General features: G+C 33.8%; 1 protein-coding gene across 1 annotated transcript in view; it reads right to left on the bottom strand.

Annotated features, from left to right (window-relative positions):
- The window catches only part of ralylb (RALY RNA binding protein like b), a 53,878-nt gene that overhangs the window by 13,935 nt on the left and 17,121 nt on the right, over window positions 1–22,822 (bottom strand). Inside the window, exons 2-3 of the mRNA XM_088918908.1 lie at window positions 9,950–10,025; window positions 3,111–3,158 (exon numbers count right to left, since the gene is read on the bottom strand). Of these exons, the coding sequence (XP_088775034.1) occupies window positions 3,111–3,158; window positions 9,950–10,025 (124 nt within the window). The remainder of the gene's footprint in view (window positions 1–3,110; window positions 3,159–9,949; window positions 10,026–22,822) is intronic.

Genomic DNA, 22,822 nt, shown 5'->3' with positions numbered 1-22,822 from the left:
TGCACAGTGTTGTTTTCTTACAAAGGCCATTTGTCTTCTAAGGAACAGAAAGCAAATTGAAAATTTTCAATAGAAAACTGAAATCAATTAGCCTGTGATTGAGAACTCAGCTAGAACAAACACCAGAACACACAGAGCTCCCTTAGGACCAGGGCTGGTAAACATTGATTCAGACCTCCCTTTCTTGTTTCTGAAAAGGTGCGAGTTAAAAAATTCATCCATTTACCAGCCACCTTATCCAATTCAGGGTAGTGTGGGAGCCAGAACCTATCCCAGCAAGCAACAGGCACAAGGCACGATACACCCTTGATGGCGCCAGTCCATTGCAGGGCACACCCAGACACAAACACACAGTGGGACAGCTCAGTTCCAGATAACAGGATAGGAATTCAGGAGGGTAATGACTGATTTCCAATATTCACTCTCAGAAATAGCTGTTAAAGCCAACTGATTTAAAAATAGACATCTGAGTTGATAATATATTATGCTATAACCAATTGGAATGCAGTTTAGAACAAATATCTGAATATACTGATTTGAATGTATGCTATGTCACTTGTTCCTTGTGACCAAGAACTCCCAGGTCAGCTGGGGTTCTCCAAATAATTGTATTGAAATGCCAACAGTGCTGTGTGAGTTCACAGTTGGCCAGGATTCAACAGAAGCAGCAAGCCCTGTGATGTATATCTGTACTTCCCAGTGACATTTAATTTATTTATAGTACACTGTTTACATCCTTTGTCAAAACACTCAAAATTTCTCATTGTTATTTTCCTTAATACTCAGTGCATTTCTTAAATTAAAGGTAATGGATGGAATTTACATACCTGAAGCCAAAGTATTATACTATCCCACTATGGCAGTTTGTCAATATTTTGTTTCAATGTTTCTTGGAATGAAAACATAAATCAGCAAATGTCCTTAAACAGATGGTTTCTTAAGGGTGGTGAACAGCAGCTTTAAATAGAGCAAATGTTTTAAGTATGTAAATCAGAAAGCTATGAAAAAAAACAGACAGAATTCTTTAAAAAATATGTGTGCATCTTTTGTAATTTCACAAACTGGTACACCATAGGAAAGGTTTGAATACGTTTTCAAGGCACTGTATATAAAAATACTGAAAATGTTAGACAATGACTTCTGCCCTACTTCTGTCCTATCTGTAGACTATATACTTCATAGACTATAAAGTATGACAAAGCAATCTGGCATTTACAAAATGTCATAGCAGATGCAAGAGCTGATGAACAATTAGTCTTTGGAGTAAAAAGAAAGACCACACATTGTTAAATTTAAAATACTTTCTCTTTAGTGAATTCAACACGCTAAATGTCACTGCTAATGATGTGCAGCTTTACTTTCATGCATGTTCAGCAATGCATTGAAATGGATTAACCTTATAGGCTAATATAATTCTTCCATCATTCTTCTCTCCACAGAATCTCATCTGTTTACTAAAAAAGAGATATCTGATTCAAGAAACAGAAAATGTTTTACTAGGTAAGAGAAAACCAATTTACTATATAATCTGTATCTATTCCATATCACTTACAAGCAAAGCATAAAGTCTGTAGGTATTTGTTGTGCAAATTAACACTGTAGAATAAACAGCTCATCTCCATTTTACTCCTTACAGCAATACCTTTTTTTGCTTCAGGACAGAACGCTCAATTACCAGGATACTCTCTTATTTCACATAGCTTAAGTTAATAGAAACAATATGTTATTTTCTTGCTGTTTTTGTCAACAGTTTGGTTCTACTATTATTTTTAAGTTGATACCTTTTCTTTTAAGTTTTAATATCAGTAGGAAATAAACAGATAAGTAATTTTATATGTGAGACTAAAAAGGCAGCTACAGTAATATGACAGATTTCCCACTTCCGAGTCTAAAATCACATCCATTTTAATGTCAGGTAGTCACCATCTTGTGCTGCAGCATTATCATTTTTAGTCAGATCTCAAAAGCTAGGCAAGGCTGGGCATGGTCAGTACTAGAATGGGAGACATCCGAGCAAATCAGCCTAGTGGTGCTGGTGGCAATGTTTCTAGACCGAAATTCCCAAACCAGCTCCATAGAATGGTGATCAGTCACACTGTGCTGTGCTATAGGAAGAGCTGTTCTTTGGAGGAGACATTACATCGAGGTCCTGACATGAGTCAGGTGCCCATGGTAGTCTTCAAAACAGAAGAGGTGTTATAAGCTGTGTTCTGACTAAAGACCAGTCTGAGCTTGACATTCCGGTCCTCCTAAAGTCCCTCTTAAATTAATTGTTCTTACATCCCTGCCTGATCTGTTGTGTAGTGGGGAGGAAAGTCCATAATGGCTGCCGGAAGTCACTTCGGTGGTAGTTGCACTTTACAGGTGCATAAAGTGGATCCCCCTTCTACCTGGATGTATAAAGCACTTTTTATTGCTATATAGACATAAGAAATTATAACCTTTCAGAAGTAGCATTCTTCTAATAAAATAAAACATTAATGCTACAGCCTAACAGTGGCCAAAGAAGTACCACAAACTATAGTCATGAATATAAACAGTATAGATATATGCCCACTGCAAACATTTCCTTTGTACTTTTCCTATTTCCTGTGCCTTCACACTAGTAAGGTGAAATCCAATGTGATGGTCATTATTTAAATATATGCTGTAACAACTTAAATATAAATAAGGTCTTTATCTTGGAAAGTCTGAATTCTAAATTCAACCAACTTCACAAATTAATTGACTTGTGGAACTGTCCTTCCAAAAGAAAAATGAGTATGTTCAGATATAACGCTAATGAACTGGTGGTCTAAAAGGTCACGCTACAGCCTAACTCTGGGAGAGACAACAGACATGCTACTGAACTAATATAAGAAAACTATCTACAAAATATTACAGACATACTTAAATATTTAAAGATACCATAAAATGATTCAGTGATATCTCTAAATAATACAAGGCAATAATAAATTCATTTTTTCGCAAAATCTAGACATGTCAAAGACATGAACTTGCAATTCATGATGTACAATACAGTTGTAGCTTATATTTTTTTTACTCATGTCCTTAAACGTGAAAAAAAAATTCAGTTAAAAAATAAATACATATGAACATGATAGACATACCGATTGTAGAAATCATCCCGGTAGTAGTCATAATCAAATTCATAACCACTGTGAAAAAATAAGAAAAATAAAACATTAATGCTATGCACATTTTCCTTTGTGTATCTGGGTACAGAATTAAAGCATTTTCATTATTATTACTTAGTAGTTGGTATTTAAATAATATTTTCAGATTAATCTATAAAGGAGAAGAAAGACTTAAAAAAGCAAGTGTAATCGTATTCAAAAAGAGATTAATTAATCAGCACTAACTAGGACAATTTCCAAGCACAGACAATGATGTGATTGTGCATAAACTGGCTCTTCATTAGACATTTAGTTAGGCATTTAAAATCCTTTGAACAAGTTAAAAAAAAGAATGTGTTACTCCATAATCTAAACAAATTCTCTGTATTGATTTTGGAGTTATACAGCACACAATTTCATTAATGTTTTGTCTGTCTGTGAGTCATGTTCAGTATAGAGTGTCATTATTGTGTATGGGGAAATATTCCTTATTAACTTCTGCTCAGTGAATTGTCAGAAGTCTGAAGGAGTCGGGATTTATCATTTCTATCTAGACTCTATTTTAATGAGTGAGTGTTAAAAGGTTAATTGTTCAAATGTTCTACAGAAAAGACTGGGATAGCAAAAACTGACCATCAGTTCAACACAAAACCTGGAATTAATAATCTTCATTCTCCAATAATTTAGTAAATGTATCTTACTCGTGAACTCCACAGTCCACTTTCATGAATCACTTTTGCACACTAATGTTATTGCTGTTTTAAAAAAGAATAACATTAACACTTAATACAAAACATCAGTAGTCAGTACCTGAATCAATATAAAGCTGGTATCTTGGAAGATACTTAACATAACACTGAAAGATTTCATTTGAATGTTTGCATATTAGAGTAGTCAATGTTTTATAAATATGGCTTTAAAGTGTGTATTTAATATCTCTATAAAATTGCTATAATACTCCAATATACAGTATGACTAATTGTGAAGGACCATCTGTCTGGTTTAACAAAGTCTGACAAAGTCTACCAGCACTGAAGAAAATGAATAATGCAATAGGCATTTGATAGTTTAGTTCTCTAAATTCCAAAGAAATTAGCTGAAACAATCAAATAAAATTACTAATTACGTATATATAAATTGTTTCCACTCACTTGTCACATTTTTAATTCATGTTATTTTCACACTTATGACACAGTGATCAGGACTGTAGAAATCTAATCTATAAAACATTTCGATTAAAATAACTGAAAATTTCATATTTATACAACCTAATAAATATATTTTTTAAATGAATAAATATTATGATGATATTATTGTGATACATTAAGGAATATACAGCTACTGAACTGCTGAATTCAAAACATTTTAATCGTACCTTAAATGTAGTTGATTTATTTCAAAAACTAATTTATTGATAGTGAAATAACACAAATTATGTCAATGCTAGACAGTTGCATAATACATGTACTGATTGTACTTCTGGTATTTAAATTTAGATATCTATAGTATTTAAATCATTTGACCATCCATCATTAAAATGTCACATATAAGCAACTCACAACCTATTGCTTATCATGGAATTATAGGGCACAAGGAATGAACTATTAACTCTGGTCAGGATGTCAGTCCACCACAGGTCTCATACGTACAGTATATGCAAATACACATGGGAATAATGACTAACTTAACATGCCTTTAGAAGATGGTGTACCAAATAATCAGATAATCAATAAATAAATCAATCAGAAACAAATGATCGAATAACTGGATCCAGTCCGTGACAACAACATATTTACAAGTCATAAAGGTCTCAATTACCGCTTTGCATAAGCAAACCAATATCTAAATTATATAACTACAAACTAAGGCGGAATAAAAATCTCAAGATCCCATTCCCCTTCAAGGACTGAACATTAAAGTTCTGCATTTCCATGGCATTGGACAAACTAATTCTGTCTAAGACTAAGACTAATCTGTGAAGAATCACTTGGCAAGAGAGACTGTCGACACAGATCTGAGCTCAGTTTTACACCAAAGTCTCAGCACAGTGCAAGTATTCCAACACAGACACAGAAATAATTTGTTTACTAACCAACACATTTTAATTTGGCCATCAAATCCCTGTGATTAATTAAATAAACACTGTAATCTAATGGTAAAAGTTAATTTTACAGATTAATAAGTAAATGGATCTATACAAAACAAGATTCAACAAGAATTCCAGCCCAGAATTTCAGAGGGTTTTCTACACTTAGGTTTGCTATTTAGAAACAAGGGGTGTTACCATTCAAGATGCGTTTTAGCTTAGTTTGAAAATGTCACTTGCTCTTATTACAAGGTTGCATAACTGGGAATTCTGTGGGATGTTCAGTTGTTTTGAAGCAAATTAAGCTGTACTGAGTTTCTCTGAAGTAATTTATAAAAGAAAAACAAGTGAAAAATGTTATTGAAGGAACACATAACAAATGTGCATTTCTAGCCAATAACACATTGCAGCCAAAATCAGAATGGAAATAAGTCAGCTGAAGTAAATGCAGTCTGTTCAAGTGTTTTTACCAGGAGTGATACTGAATTTAAATGAACGCTTTCATCCAAAACTTTAAAAAATCAAATATGAGTTAGGCAGCAATTGAGAAATTGCTCAGTTCCATATATGACACCACCTTATTGTCATACTTTTTGACTACTTTTAGGTAACTGTGGTGCTAAAATAAATGCTAAAAAAAATTATGTTGTCCTGATTAAATCTTTGGTTTTCCAATTTCTGTATGAAGAGAACCGTAAAGGAAATTAATCACAAGGTGAAATAATGAGAAATAAACATTATTTCTGTCAACATTTGCGATCAGTGTAGCAATCACAAATTCTGTAAATTCTGGTGCAATATTTCTGTCCAGTACAGAATATATCAAATTAACACTTAATGGGAACCACTGGTTATTTTCTTTTTACTTCACTTCTTTGTTTTAAGCATTAAAACATCTACTGGGGCATAGCAAAACAAAAACACTTATAATAAACAACCAGCAGTAACAGCACAGTGTCTGAGAATGCAAAGACAATTACCATACATTTGCCAAGGTAGAAGAGGTGTTACTTTCTATCAATAATTTTTCTGTCATGTGTCCTTGAAGCTTCATTTAAAAAAAAACAAAAGGCAAGGTGCGGATTTGTCTGCTTTGTTCTAGTGCAAAGAGACATTGGTGTCTTTATTCTATTTATATACTGTAGATGCTGAAAAGCATCAGAAACACAGCATATGAGCATTGAAGCCAACCGTATTTATTACGTTTTTAATATCTTGCAGTATATTAAACTTGCTTTTAAAGTACAGCCTTATGTTTAAACAAGGAACATTTTGCTACATTTGTATTCCAATAATTAACAAGGAGACATTTCTAAACGTGAATGAACATGTAGTATTGCTCTGACCAGACACATTGACTTTTTTTTCAGCCACATTACCACCTTGTAGCCTGATCTTCTCAGATCCCACAAGCTGAAGAAGGCTGGGCATGATCAGTTTTGGGATGTGAGTTCAAAAGTAAAAATTAGGTTGAAGAACAATTGGACAAGACAATAAAACATTTTTGAAGTACTGTATAAATGCTCCTGAAAACATTTCAAAATGCATTCTCTCATTCTCTCAAGCACTGAGGAAAATTTTGACACAGCCAGAACATTTGGTGGTTTTATTCAGCACATGTGAAATCCCCAAATGCCACATCAAATGTCGTTATCAACACACCACTACCACACTACCTTCTTCATCAAAAATGGAGTACAAAACACTTTAAACTTGAATTGTGGCAAAAGTATATTACGTTTAATTTCAATATTCTTGAAGTTCTACAACATTCTGATGACATTTGTTTACTGTACTCTGTCATCAATAAGGACTACTTATCATTATATAAGCGATAAGCGATAAAGAGGATTGTCTTAGGTAAGCTATATTCTACCAAGCCAAATATTACAATGTAAACACAACAATTCTCACATTTGATCTGCCCACATTTAAACAATCAAATTTTGTGCAGAATCACATTTTGAACAAGGACAAAGATCTGTTTAGCTCTGGTGACCTTGGAAGATTCTGATAAGTAAGGCCTGGGTGTTCTACCCTGTATTTCAATCCTCTAGCACCAAGAGATCAATATAGCCCTTTCTAAGCTACTTATTAAACAATAATGACACTGCAGTACTTTAATCATGTCCATTAGTCATTTAATTACTGCAGCTTACACACATAATCATGTAGATAAACAGTGATGTTTGTGGCTATTGACACTAAATCATGCATCCATAATTAAGAATAATTCCAGAATAGTTTTTCTTTGTATGAAGAAAGGAAAAATACTGAATTCAGAAAGAGTGCAGTGATATACAGTACATATAAACTGAGTCAAATGCAAAAATAAGAAAGTAAAGTGCATGTATAGTTCAGGTGGGTAGCTGCGTCAGCATGCGTAGGCTGCAAAGGAACAAGTAATAGGTTTATTCCATGCTGAAAAGAGAAGAAAGGAAACACAATGTTTCAGCTGTGGAGCTTTCTTTGGGTGTGAAAAAGTCAGAAGAAGGCTCCCGAAGAAGAAGGAGCACACCCAAAGAATGCTCCACAGCCGAAATGCTGTGTTTTCTTTCTTCTCTTTTCAGCATTTTGATATAGTTTGTAATTTTCTTTAATTACAATTCCATCAGCAAGTCTGTCCTGTAAATCTGAATGTTTTTAAATCACTAGGTGTGCATACTTAAGCTGTTCTTTGTGGAGAAACACCATGTGCTTAATCACACAAATACAAATTCATTGTTATGATACAGAATATACTGTATTACACTCCTAGTGGAATAATTCTGGTAGAATAAATGCACCTTTAGACTTGTTAGACTTTGTTTCCTGGTATCTACTGAAATAGGAATAAATCAACAAGAATTGTTACAATGTTTGTGGTCTTTTTAATCAAACGGGTTCAATTAATCTCACCTTCACAATATTATATCCTTCTACATGATGTCTGACATAGGGAAACAGGTGTTGTCCACCATTTGTTTTGCTCTATTAAACATACTAGGCTAGGCTGGCCAACAGTGCTTTCCAAACCAACTGTAGATTTTTTAGATCTTCCTTAAAGATTTGAAGCGTTTGAAGCAACATTTATCAGGATTTCCTGACAGAAAAAAATTAAAACACTGCAGGATTTTTTTGTTGTCCATTTGGAATTTGTCTTTTCATTCACATTTACTCTTTTTTGTCACACAATTGCATCCTAAACTTAAATTCTGGTTTTCATCTTTATATTTCATCTGCGTTACTAAAAAGAACTCTCAATTTCCTCATGCACATTAATGAAATATTACATTTAATCTATGTATCTAGGGTTTCTTTTTTCTGCAAGAGGTCAACATCCAAATGCAAATCATTCTGAATATAAAGACTATTCTTATAAAACATTCATATTTGATAAGCTATTTAATTTCTGCCTTAATGTTTATGATAAGAACAATGGTGTAACCTAAATCTATGCTCCCACTCCAGGACTCTCCAGGACGTACAAATACTCATCTTCTTTAAGTATACAGTATATCAAGAAAAGATTGCTCTCATCGATGAAGAGGTCTTCTCTTCTTTTTAGTCACCGTCTTTGTGTTAAAACTGTCAAGCCATTTTATAACAGCACCATTTACTTTGGCTTCTGTCTTACTGTCTGCTTACAACATTCACTGTTTCTTAACGACAGTGCGAAATCACTCCGTAAACTGCTAACTTTTCAAAAACAAACTTGTGCTTTCTGCATATCACACACAGAGAGATCACACATCGGGTCAAAACAGCAGACTTATTACTACTTTCTTTCCCAGTAGGTTTTGAATTTGTAAGGATGTAAAAAGAAATGTAACTGCATTTTGACAAATCCAAAAAATGCGGGCAAAATTTTTCTTAAAAAATTGACAAACAGAACTATAATATGCGTCACTATGCGTAGGCTGCAAAGAAACAAGTAATAGGTTTATACCATGCTGAAAATAAAAGAAAGAAAACACAAAGTTTCGGCTGTAGAGCCTTCTTCGGCTGTACACCTTTCTTTCTTCTCTTTTCAGCATGGAATAAACCTATTACTTGTTCCTTATTATTGCATATATTACATAACACAGAACATGCATGTAACTTGCAATGGGCAGAAAGACTGAATGTTTTATTTAAGCCACTTTATTTAGGAAAGCTATAGCCCACTATTTCAGGTTTTATATATTCATCAGTAATTTATTGATTTTCAATTTAATTTAAGCTTATTATAACTCATTGACTAAATAATCATTGGCAAGGGTGTGGACTAGGAAGACTTTTCTATATCCTGTTGGGTCTGTTGTTGTAACGTAGAGAAAGACATTTCTTTCAAATGGCTGCAATAAAATGCAATAAAATGACCAGCTGTATAAATGGGTACATATGTAAGTTTGGAGAAAAGCATCAGCCAGATAAATCAATATTGACTAAAACTGTATGATCAATATTGACTAAAACTGGTAAATACTGTATGTTTTTATTGCAGATGACATTTTAAATAATATATGAAGGCAAAGGTGTAAAGAATTAGGATACTTTAAAAGGACACACGACACATTTGGTCCAAATATTTGCTATCTATCTTTTAAGTTACATATTGTCCTATTTAATTTAATTTTTCACTTATATGAGTTAATGGACCAAAACAACTAAGTTTTTTTTTTCTCCTGCTGTAAGAAAAGGCTCTCAACACAATGGAAGAGTGAGTGAGACATTTGAGAAGGAAATAAAACAAATACATTAATCAGTTTTCATAAAATCATCTCACCTATAAACAGCTGAAAGAGGTCGCTTGGATCCAGCTTTAGGTCTGTAAGGTTTAGGCTCCCCAGCCATATTAATGTCTACAACAGAAACAAAACACAGTAGGTTTATATGCAAACATTTGTAAAATATTCTTCCATATTTCTCAAATCATGTCCAAAGCTTTTTCCGAATGAGCACAGGCATGGCAGATGAGTTATATTGTGGCTCTATCTAAAACAGTCAAGTGTACTGTGAACCTAAACCAGTAGTTACCACTTACAAGTTTCATTAATAAATACAATCAAATAAAACCAGTCACCTTTAAGGATTTGCCATTAATTCAGACACAATTATTTTGTAATTTTTACAAAGAGCATATTCAATCTGAAACTTAAACTTGACTAATCTTAAATATACAACCACCTTGTATTACGTTACCAATAGGGTGTGGAAATATTCTCTTAGAGTGAAGCGCATTGTCATTTAGTGCATATTTTAGCTGTAAAAATTACAGTAGGATTGGAAAATCAGACCTGAACTCAGTTAATCCATCTAGTGTAGGTCATTCAATAGTCGTTCCACTTTCTCGAATGAATCCAGGTTCAACTAACTTTCACAATATATCACTAAAAAATATCTATAGTCTAATATAATAATCAATTATTTAAGAACATAATCTAGGGTGCAAATGAGAGTATACTATTTAAGCCATCTGTTGCAAACAGAATACACTAATATCCAGTGGCATGCAGTTACCATTCACAAGATATGTATTAACTGTCACCCAAGAGGTAAGAGACAGATAAATTGCAACACAAGATTCACACCACACTCCATTTTTTCAGTGCATGTTAATTCCATTAATTAATCACTGATATTACAAAATGCATTTTCATAATTTTCTGTAAATTTTAAGGAGGCAAAATGCTTATAAAGGCAACAAAATAATGATGCAATATGTTTGACTACATGCAACAAGCAAATTGCATCTAATAAAATTCATGTCTTCTGTTTTTGAAACCCATAACTATGTTTCTTGGGTGATTCGTAAGCTTTTCATTAGTTAATTAATACTTAATTTCAATTTGAAAACCGCAGTACAGTAACTAGTCACCTTTATTTCAGAAATGATTAATGTTTTAAGTTATTAGGAATTCTGACTCACAGTCTATTTTGACACCTTAATAACAAATATCATCACCATAAATTATTACATTTCAGTAGATTAATAATGAAAAACTGAAATTGTCTTACAATCTGTAAAATTTCAATAGACAGCATTTATTTAAAATTTTAAATGTAAATTTTGATTTCCTTTAGGATCATTACCCATTCTTTGATTTTGTTTTTGCTAGAAAGTCACTGTAATTAGAATATTTCAAAAGTCTTCTTTGAAGATTTTGTAGAACCTCTAAAGACAGTCGTACAATGTAATTTGTAACTTGCAATCTGATCTACGCTTTAAATAATCTTTTGCTCTGTATTTACCTCTAGCAGTTACAGTACATAACAAGCTGATACTCATGATATATAGGTACTTTTATAAAGGCACCTGCATTCCTGAAATTGGTAAAGTGTGGTGACCCTGAAAGGAATACAATTTTCAAACTAAACTTACAGTTATTAATAAAGTTATAAATTGTTTTTTTTCTTGTGCAGGTTACCTAACACTATCTAAAACACTTATGTTTGGGTAAACAGAATAATAGCATCATTAAGATATCTTAGAAACGCACTGAGAGACATACAATGAAGTCATAAAAAGAGAAATGTTCTGGAAGGAGAAATAAGTCAAGCTGCCAGCGTAGGCAAAGTGATTTACTGCTGTGATTTATGTAAAAAAATGGAAAACCTAAAATATTGGGGTCTTCAGAAGGGCAACATTTTCTCAACCTGATTGATAGCTGCTCCTTCGCTCATCTCTTTTAAACCAAAGAATAATGATTCTATCTTGTCTGTTTTTTGTTCTATCTCCTATGATCACCTTGGGTGTGATTTTCAAGGTCAAAACCATTGCACTTTCAAAGCTATTAGAAGAGATAAAGGACCCAGACAGATTTGTAATGTTATGTATAGCTGTGTCATGATATCTATAACTCACATAGCTTTAAAAGGTTTTAGCCTCGATCACAGATAGAAAAATGATTTTTTTTTCATTTATAAGCAAATTCTCCTTTTAAATAAAATGGCAACATTTTGAAAGGCAGATGAGTGGACAAACTACTGGTAGTCGCACTCAAGCTTTTCCCTAGTGTTTTTTATTGTTCAACAAAAGAGATTTTTTGAACACATTAATATGGACTTGTGAGTATGTTATTGAAGCAAATAAAGACAGTTGTCTTTTCTGTGGTTCATTTGTGGCTCAGGAAAAGTGGAAACATTTATATTTTTTCATAGAAAAGAGTGGAAAGCCAACATGCATTGTTACAAGTAGATGCTGCTAAAAAAACAATAATACAGTAGGTGATTTTTTGCTGTTCTAAGACAAGTGGTATCTAGAAAATAAATCATATCCCAGATTTTTATTGTTCATTTTTTGACATCTCATGTCCTTTTACCTTTCCTTTTACGGATTCTGTTTTCTAATTAAAAAGAGAAACTGGTAATTATGAAAAAAAGCGAGCTGTTTCTCACTTATCGTAACAGGAGCTGTTTGTTTTACATGTCCCTTGAGCAGAGCTTACAGGTAATGCTAATGAATAATCCCAGATTCTATAACCCATATTTCAGACATGCAGTTTACCAATTGATATACATATACAACTATCTCTTGGTTTTCCAAAGTAACTCATTCCCCAAAAACTGTTTGGAAAGAGACAAATCACATTAAAATTGATTTGTCAAAATTCACAATTCCATTTCTATAGATATACAGTAGAAGCTTATCATAAGTCCATTAAGTAAATATTCTTACTATTACCTTAAGAGTGCTGAATTGTCCAAATAAGAACAACAGTGCATGTTTGTAATAATTAACCCTTTTAACTTTATATAGTAACTGACAAGACAAAATATGTAAAAACTGTGAAACTGTTGAAGATGTTGAGCAACTGTTAACTAAGCTGAGCTGAGCTAAGCTGAACGAAATGCAAATGTGTTTTGATTTTTTATTTTGTCTTTTGTTTTCCTTATTTCCTCTGCCTTTGTAACACCTGAGGCACTAGCAACACATTTTGCTCAAATGTTTAAAAAAACTAAGCAGCTACAAAGTAAAGCAGCTGAATTGTAATGCAAATGGCTTCATTCAGCAAAAAAACAATCATTAAAATACATGCTTTGTTGTAGAATTCATACAGCAAGGGCTGGGTGTATATGGCTACACTGCGTATTTATTTTTGCTAGTTACTTACTGAGATATTTTGACAATATTCTTTTCAGCCAAACAGAAATGTACAGTATATAGTTTACAATAATTACAACTGTTATATTTTTCAGCTAATGCTAAAATACATTACATTGGAGATATTTCTTGTAAAGAATACAAAACATTACAAATAAATAATACCATGTAAAGAACATGCTCAGTATCTTGATAATTCATGGTATGTATGACCGGCCTGAAGCCCATTTAAATCAAATCTGGTCCGCCATAGCAAATGAGATTGTCACAACTGTCATAGAGGTAGCAGTAAAAATGAAACCAGCTGTTCTCCACGAAGAATGCTCTCCATGGTCCTGAAATCTGTTAAGATTTTTTTCAGTGGTTGCTTGGTCTGTATTTTAAACATAAAACTGGTTTGAGCTTCAATAAACCATATAACCTGTCCGGACCCTTGATACATTATGTTGCTAGATACTGGATTTACCATATAATAGAAATAAAATACAGGTACATGATATTATTCAGTTGCCTGTTACACATACTGTATGTTAATATTAACAAGTGGGAGAATGATTTTCGGAGACACATTGAAACACTTTTGAAGACAAATGGAAATTTAAAAATGATCTCAAAGTTCTTCCAAAATAAGCAAATATAAAATCATGTTATTAAATAATTATATAATAAAAAGAGACATGTGCACATTAATACTGTATGTCAGCAGGCTGCAAGCATTTCGGACACAGTGATCCCTTGAGTATACAGTATCAGCATTAACAAAAAGTAAAAGCGGTTATGTAGAAAGGCAATTCTGGGAATAATAAAAGAAGAACACTAAGCGAGTGAATTACTTTTATTTTTCATTATAAATCAATTACTGCCTTACAGATGTTTTTTTCACAAACACTCAAAGTATAAAAAAGAAAATATATTAATCTAAATGGATAAACGCTGAGAGTAATGGTTAGTTAAACTATTGACATTTTATTGAAGTTTATGTTTTACTAAACTCTCTGTGGTAGCCACTAAACTGTTGTTGTGAGTTTAAAGCACTAATAAAAAAACAGGTCAGAAAAGCCTTTTCATCATTTCTTATATCACTTCATTAATCTGCATTACATTTGAAAGCTTAAATTCCTTTTTTTCCCCTTGCTTCCCAAACTGTGCTCCAGAACAAAAAAGTGCTGTACTACTTGAGAGAAAATCTCCACTTGGCACATCAATAAAAATCCAGCATGACTATCACAATTACATAAACGAATAGACTGATTTGTAGGTCAAGATGACAGAAAGCCTGAAATTAAAACAATTTTAAAACAATGTCATGTGCAGGTTTAGTGTGCAGCTGTTAGTAAAAAACTTGGAAATTGTGACTTTTTTCCTGTTTGGTGATTTATTTTTCCAATTTTATGGCAGCGGGCCAGGATGAGGTATGTATAAATGTAAAAAAATAAGTAACAAAAACAGTCGTGACCCTATGCACTCTATAAATTCTGTAGCTGAATAAACTGTTTGTACAAGCCCTGCTTATCATATAGAGTAGTAAAATAGTTTTTTACATTCAAGAGCTCAATTATTTTACAAAGGATTGGAGGAAGGGAGAGGGAGAACAACTTAACACATTAATATTTCTTCATTGTACAAGAACATCAAGCAGTCCTACAGAATATGAGGAAATGAAACTTTTCTTTTTTTCTGATAAGAGTCCTGGATTTAATTAGAATTTATTTACCTAATCAACATCCCATTTTGCAAAATATTAAAAAATGAGTGATAGAGTCATAAAAACATAGCAGTGATAAGTAAATATGAATCCTAGGCAACAATTATTATCCTTTAATAATCTGCCTCCAAGCATGTTAAAAATGGAGTAAAAACAGCACCCTAAATGAGTTCTGTTGGCAATGATTTTAATATTTTTGGACTGTTTCCAAGAGCCAACAATAAAGTATTCGCTGTTTTCTAAAACGTGTGTTCTATCCTCTCCTTGAAAAAAAGGACATGGATTGAACATCAACCTTATTAATTAATAAACCTTGAGATATATAATTTAAATCATAAGAACTTATCTTATTTCAAGAACATACATGTTTCAAAATTAGAGTTGACCATATGACCCATTTTGCTTGTTTGGTTGCTAGTACAGACGCAACAAACTCTTTTTTCATTAATTCCAACAATGTGATTGTATTATCTGTTGTAAACACACAACTCTGTCCATAAAGTGGTACCTACTGTTTTCTGGACCAAAAGCTACAAACTTTGCGTAATCAGTGCTTTGTAATCACTATTGATCTTGATGTGGTCCTTACATTGGCTTATTCAATACTGTACCTTTTATGATTTTAACACCCTAATGAAGTCCCCATGTAAAATTATTTTTTCTAGATCAGATACTAGTCTTGGTGTCCCCCTTTGTATGGCCCCTAAAACATTCTTATTTTTCTTGTAGCGCTATATTCCAAATGTACTTAAAAAAGGCACTGTATAATTTTATCATTTCTGCCCATGATTTAAATTCTGCACCCTTTTACAGTATGGATTTAAGGATTCTGTGGGCTTTTTCTATTGCTTCTCTGCACATCGTCTCGACAAAAAAGCCTTATTGGTTTTACAAACCATCTTCCAACTCACTGATAGGCTGCAATCTGTTCATAGTCTTCATGAGTGAAAACTTTGATTTCTATGCTTGTCAAGTTATATTTCTTTCCTGGGAACCACATTATATAGTGTCCTCTATTCGTAGGAAAGAGAAGAAGACTCATCCTACAAACTTTTACAGCAACATACCATATGTGAGCTATTAAGCCCATGGACTTTCTTGTTAATATAGCAGTCAGTCATCTTTCCCCATGCAGGGATCACTTTGGCCTTGACAGCCATTTTGGCTAAGCAAACCAACTGCATTCTCCCCTACACTTTGACTAAAGCATATTCTTAATTCCTTCTACTTGTCTTTCTCATGATTTATATATACATTCCTCACCAATATTTTTGTGGTTGTTTAGTGCTGTATAACCTTTTTAATGAAAACAGAAAATCTCACCATTAATTTAAAAATATTTAATAATACTAGACAAATCCATAAAACTAATTCAGATTGATCTTTGCTACATAGTTCTAGTACTCAACTGTGGATAAAATGTTTTCTTTTCGGTAAGTACATATCCACAGTAGAAAATTAAGCCATATATCTTTTTTTCATTTTAGCAGAACATAATACAAAAATGTAGTAAAGCATATGTTTTGACAGGCGTGACTAAAGTCATATTATTTATCGACATGGATAAAAAGGTATGGCGTATACCACTGTGCTCAAAAAATCTGGACTGGGGACATATCAAAGAAAGACTGGCAACACATGAATCTGTCATTAGTCACAGAGTTGTACATCTTTTCTTGTTTTGCAAGTTTCCCCTGTGAGTTGTTCTCATGTATATGGTGCTGGCTATTGTTAATACCTACTTAGAAGAAAAAACAGACCAGAATATTAAGCAAATATTCCTTTAACCCACCCCCACCTCTTGTTCCTTCAGTCAAGTGCTGCTGAATAAACCTGCCTTCAGCCTCAGAGCGGCTCAGCCCTAGCTCTCCAAGTGTCTATGAATTAATTCTACAGACCTTTGCTGAAAGAGACAAATTGGGAAAAACCTAGTGTTCAAGGTAATTGAATATGAAGCGCTAACTTGCAACAATAAGTGATGTTTCAGAAAATTATAACTAATGATGGGTAAATTGCTCTTTAGCAGGTCAACAGTGCACAAAGAAAATTGTTTGACTGTAAGGCCACTACACGACAATCGTAGCAGCGTAAAAGGGGGTCACCTTGAAAGTAAATTGGATGAAATGCCTGAAGAGCACCAGAGGCAAAACATAATTGAAAGAGGGGAAATTTAAACTGTAAGCTACATGCAACTGTATAAAAATGCTGTTTGAAAGAGTATTTAACAAAAAATGCAATATCCATACCATATAATAAATCAACAAATTCTGTCCTGAATTTGCCTAACAGTAATGAGAGTAATGAGAGATAACTCCTTTGTATTTCTTTAAAATTGGAGAATTAATTGGCTGCAGAATTCTCAACTGGCAGGCCGGCAAATGTACAGTATAAGCTGCTGGATCATTAGGTTATGCACCATCAATATTTAGTAAAATCACATTATGTAAATTACAATAAACGCAAGAGAGTTCTAATTCTCCCACATCAACATATTGTATCATAATTATTATATATACAGTACTTTTATGCTCAAAGTGAGGCGTCATTGTCCACTTTTTTTACACAATGGGTTGCTGGGGTCTGGAAAAAACAGACAGCCTGCCTTATTTCATGGAAAGGTTAGATGTAATTCCTGGAAGGACTGCTAGCATCCAAATGTGCTAGATGGGTCAAAGGGGCTCCTCGTACTTGTTCTTTCCTACGTGTTACTGCATGTGGGTGTTTCACAAACAGAAAATGTTACAGATCTAAATCTATAAATTTAAGCTTTTGAACTTTAAATACAAAATAAGTTCACAATAACTTTTATTGCGAACATTAACATCATCGATAGTATAATTTACCATTTTATTTTTACAGGTGGTATCAAGAGTATTTCAGTTAGTGTCCATCTTCAAAGATTCATTGCCTTCACATCTTCTCATTCCTATCAAATTTCAAGCACTATTGTAATGTAATGTTTTTTTTTCTACTACTATGCTCTTCTAATATACCTTTCACCCCATGGGAAAGAGACAGCAGTGACACATACCATATTACTCTTGTTAAGACGTTAGGAGCTTTTTTTTCTATTTGATAAGATTTATACATGAAAACTACTGTAAGGAACTTTTGTTTCCTTTGCTGTAATTTGTCTCTTCAAAGACTCCTTCTCCTTCTCATCCCACCCTCTACGCAAACCTTAAACCCTGACTTCCTCTAAGATTGCAGATCTCTTCGATTCTAGATTGAAGCAAAGTTTCCAATAGGCGACTGTTCAATAGAAAAAGGATTCTGTCAATATTCACAACATCATGTTCCTCATCATTTAGTATAAATTTCTTTAAATGAATTGAGGCTGTCAGGAGACATTTGAAATGCATCACAAATGTAATCATAACCTACAGCATTTAAACCCACACCACAGAGGTTTATCTTAAAAATGCAAGACACAAAAATGAATCCCATCTTCATTAGACTCTTACCCAATTCTGTAAATCAGTGTCAAATTTGCTGATCATTCCCGAAAATAAGTCAAAATAATTCTGAGGTGCCCTGGAGCATGCTTTAAGATGTCTTTTTCTTTCCAAAACATATCCTCCTCTGTACCAAAACTAAGGGTGAATTACAAAGGAAAACTGAACAATTGCTGTGAAAAAACAATAAAAAATCCCATGCCTTCTAAATGTTTCAAGAAAAAATAAATCATATTGACTAGGATGCAATAACTAAAGTTCTAACTTTTTCTACAACTTCACTTGCTCAATTGTACATATTAAAGAAAGAAATGTTACCAAGAAAAAAATATTTTTTTCTTAGAAGAAAAGCAAACGGAAATTTTTGTTACAATTACAGATAAGCCTCAAAAACCGAAAAGCATTCAGTGATTTAATGCACAGAAGTTTTTTTCAAAACTAACACTGCACATTATTACAGTATGATGGCCACAGAAATTAGGCAATGCATTTAATCAAAGTCATTGATTAAATATTTAAAGTCAATATAATGCCCTGTCAGTTTTATTATTTTTGGATGGCATGCTAAGATATCTTGGGTTCACATGCCCTTTTGGCCATCTGTCTACTCATCCAAACATTATAAGCATGATGGATTGCTCTTCTTGGTGTACTATGTACGTCTTCTGTTTGAAATTAAGAGGTACAACAGGAAATCTGAGTCAGAATACTGTATATCTCAAAGCAAGGACAATTCCTTGCTGTTTTAAATTTTGGAAGTGTACTGTTCTGATTTTTTAATGATTTAATGAATTTATTTTTTACCGAAGGTATCATATACTTTCAGGGATTCCGTCTACATACCGAAGGCAGGCATTCTGAGACATGGTATACAGTACATTGACAAGGCTATTCTGCAATTTGTTGACATAGCAATCTATGCTATCAGTTTAATTGGTTTTGTGCAAGCATCACTGTTATTTAGATGCCAGAACTTAGTTAAAGTCATTTTATGACTTATCTTTAGCTGCAACACATCTCAAGGTGTGATTTAAACCTGACTGTCCTAGAGGTCGCTTTCACCTCTGAAACCAATTAATCTTGCTTTGCTGTGTCTTTCACATGATATGTAATACACAGTGAAGAGCCACAAAGACCGAATGCTTGGAACAAGCTGAATTGGAACACTCCGAATATTTCAATACCCTGAAACACTCTAAATTGAAAAATTAGCTTCTTTCAACTGGTGAAGCTATTTGCTGAATTGGCTTGAATCTACAAATCTTCCTCAGAGAGAAATACCTAACAGGAATGCATTGGTATTATTGTCAGTTATCCTTGCTCATCAAAACTAAAGTTGGATAATGCCAGTGTATGCTGAACATGATGACTGTTCAGAGCTGCTTGTAACTGTTTACATACAGCATACCTATGACCTCTTGATGTTTAACACTGATTTTATCATTTGAAACCAGGACATGACACAGAAATACAACAGGCAAAAGGCCCACTTTTAGATCCTCACAATTTAAAGTATAGTATCTCTGTCAAAAGGCTTTTATAACTTAGGATACATCTTGAAACATCAATTGATTTATAACAATCCTTTATTACATTTTAAATCAATTAATGTAACAGTTAATATTAAATTTAGCCAATTTTTTTCATCATCAAGATTTTGGAACACTGTTTTGATTCTTCTTGCAAACCTTTTTTGCTTGCTTCGATTAGTCTAAACCAAAAGTAAACAAATTACTCTTATTCAGGTTGGATAATCCCACATATTATTTTAAAACATTGAAGTATTGTGATACACCTTTGCTTTAAGATAACATATGCCAAGTAACACTTTGGAATAGTAACAAGCCTTGCAGGATTAGGGTTGTTTGCTCATAAAGTGCTATCACAAGATTACTGTTTGAACCTTTATTTGTTAAACATCAAGGGATGTGGCACCACAATATAAGCTAGTATAAATCCATGAACAGTTATACATAATAAATGACTATGTTGCCATTAGTTACCACAAATACAGTGCAGGTACTGTACATACTTAATAGGGAAAACAGCCAATCACCATGGCCAGGTCTTCAGTACAGTACACACAATTCCAGCAGCAATAACACTACATTTATTTTCAATCCAGCTCCACTCTGGAGCAGACTTGGTGTTCTAAGTCACCCATAAAACACAGTTAAATTTTTAATAGGCAATAACTGTTTTCTCCCTTCATTGACACAGCTTACAACTAAACTGTGACAAAAATACATTAAGGAAATTGTCCTTACTGCGTAATACATACTTTGATCATTTATATGTGTGATGCATTCATTACTAAGAATGTCCACAGAATGGAAAACAACTTACAGACTTAATTACATGCTTGCATTAGTTAGGCCTTTAATTAAAAAAGGACATTGAATACAACCCTTTTAAAAATAACTAACTAGTCACTTGTGTTCAATAAATGGAAAAATATAGGCTAAGACATTTTAGAACCTTAGTACTTGCTCTCCAAGCTGTAGCATTTAAAGATTTTAGTCGTGCTATAGTTTGCAGGATAGGCTCTGGCTCCCCCACAACCCTAATTGGAAAAAGCAGTTTGAAAATGGATGGATGGTCTCACCCTATTGGTTTGTTTCTGATTGACTCAACTGGAACTTAACTACTGTCTGGAGCAGAGTTGAAAAAGGCATGCATAATTCTGTCAGAAAGAGTAGTAAACATGTGGGTACACACGTTTGTTACAAATTACGCCACTGCAAGCAATCGCTGAAACACAGGCAAACATTTCAATTCAAGATTAATACAACTATTAATCCCAAGATCTGTCTGCCTTCCAACAGATTTGCTTTTTTGTCATGCATTTCAGCAGCTTAGAAAAATGGAGAGAGCTTCTCTATATTCATGAACGGAATTTATACTTCAGAATCTCTCAATAAAATTGTGCAACTAATATGCATTTGAATTTGCTCCATTACAGGGGTTTTCCTTTTTTTCAGGAATCTCTACTAGTAAACTGAGAACACTTTAAAGTCTCTGTAATTAAAGACAATTGCAAGAAAAACCTATTAAATCTAGCATTCAGAAAAGTTGGACTTGAAAATTCTTACTTCCAAATTCTTGATATAAATAGTTTAAATTTCCTTTAACAAGAAAAAAAAGTACTAACATTGTGTTCACTTTCAAAATGGTGCTAAACTTAACTCTGGATCATCATGCATGCAAGTATGTTACTCTTATCGAAGAAGGGTACTGGCACACTCTTAAAACTATTTATATTATCATCTTGTATAATCAAGGATGGTATAGCACAGGGTCCCTGATCACTTCTCCAGGGTACTGTTTTTTTTTTGGAAATTCTAGTCCAGAGGGGAAAATGCCACCTGCTGCAACTCCAGCACCACATTCAGTACATAGAACCCTAGTTTTTCTCAAAGATCTCACATTCCTGTAAAGATCGGGTCCAGTCTTGGAAGCTGAAGACACGAACAAGCTAAAACCACGGAAGAAATTCAAAATGCAATGAGGATTCTACAGTTCTCCTTCGGAGTGCAACTTGATGTGCTGTTTTGACTGTACAATGATCCCTGTCATAAGAAACACCGTTTCCATGCAGCTGACTTGAAGATGACAAATGTGTTTCTTCCCCGCCTGCCGTGCTTTGCTCATTGTGTACAACTCAACACCATGAGTCATCCATAAAGATTAATGTTCAGTATGTGTCAAAATCAAGAGATGGATATAAACTGGCAGGCCCATTAAATACAGCAGACTTCTTGAAAGCATGCCTATCCTCTAGCAGCAGGCAATAAATCCAGTGGTCGTCCCAAAGCCTAAAAGAGCTTAATAAAACTGGCGATCCACCTGTACACTTCTGTCAGGGGAAGGTGTGCTCTAATGCATGTATATAAAGGTGAGTCTCAATGAAACACTATATTAAAATAACAGTGAGTTGGGACTCACTCTGTGACATCTGCCACATATAACAAGTCCTAATGAGTTTACCTTATGCAATGCCTTGTAATGTATGGCTGTTTTTAGGGAAATTACTAAGTTGTTAAAGAATTAAAAATAAACTGAGACAAAAATTGAGACACTTCCATCAGGTGTCTTGCCATTGCATCCAGCTCAGGGTTGTGGGGGAGCCAAGCTATCTCAGCCAGCAACAGGAGCAAGGAGGGGTACACCCTGCACGGGCACCAGTAAATTACAGGGTACAAACACAGGCATGTACTCACTCACACCTGCACCAATTTTCCCAGAAGCCAATCAACCTACAGTACCAGCATGTTTTTGGCTGGCTGGAAGAATCCAGAGCAGCTGGAGAAAACCCACGCAAGAACATACAAACTCCATGCAGAAAGCACCCCAGGAAGTGAACCAAGGGCCCCAGTGCTGCACGACAGTAATGCC

Source organism: Atractosteus spatula, chromosome 6 (assembly GCF_055471065.1).
Source record: "Atractosteus spatula isolate fAtrSpa1 chromosome 6, fAtrSpa1.hap1, whole genome shotgun sequence".
NCBI lineage: Eukaryota > Metazoa > Chordata > Actinopteri > Semionotiformes > Lepisosteidae > Atractosteus > Atractosteus spatula.
The sequence above is the reverse complement of the archived record's forward strand: the minus strand, read 5'-3'. Positions and strand labels throughout refer to the sequence as shown.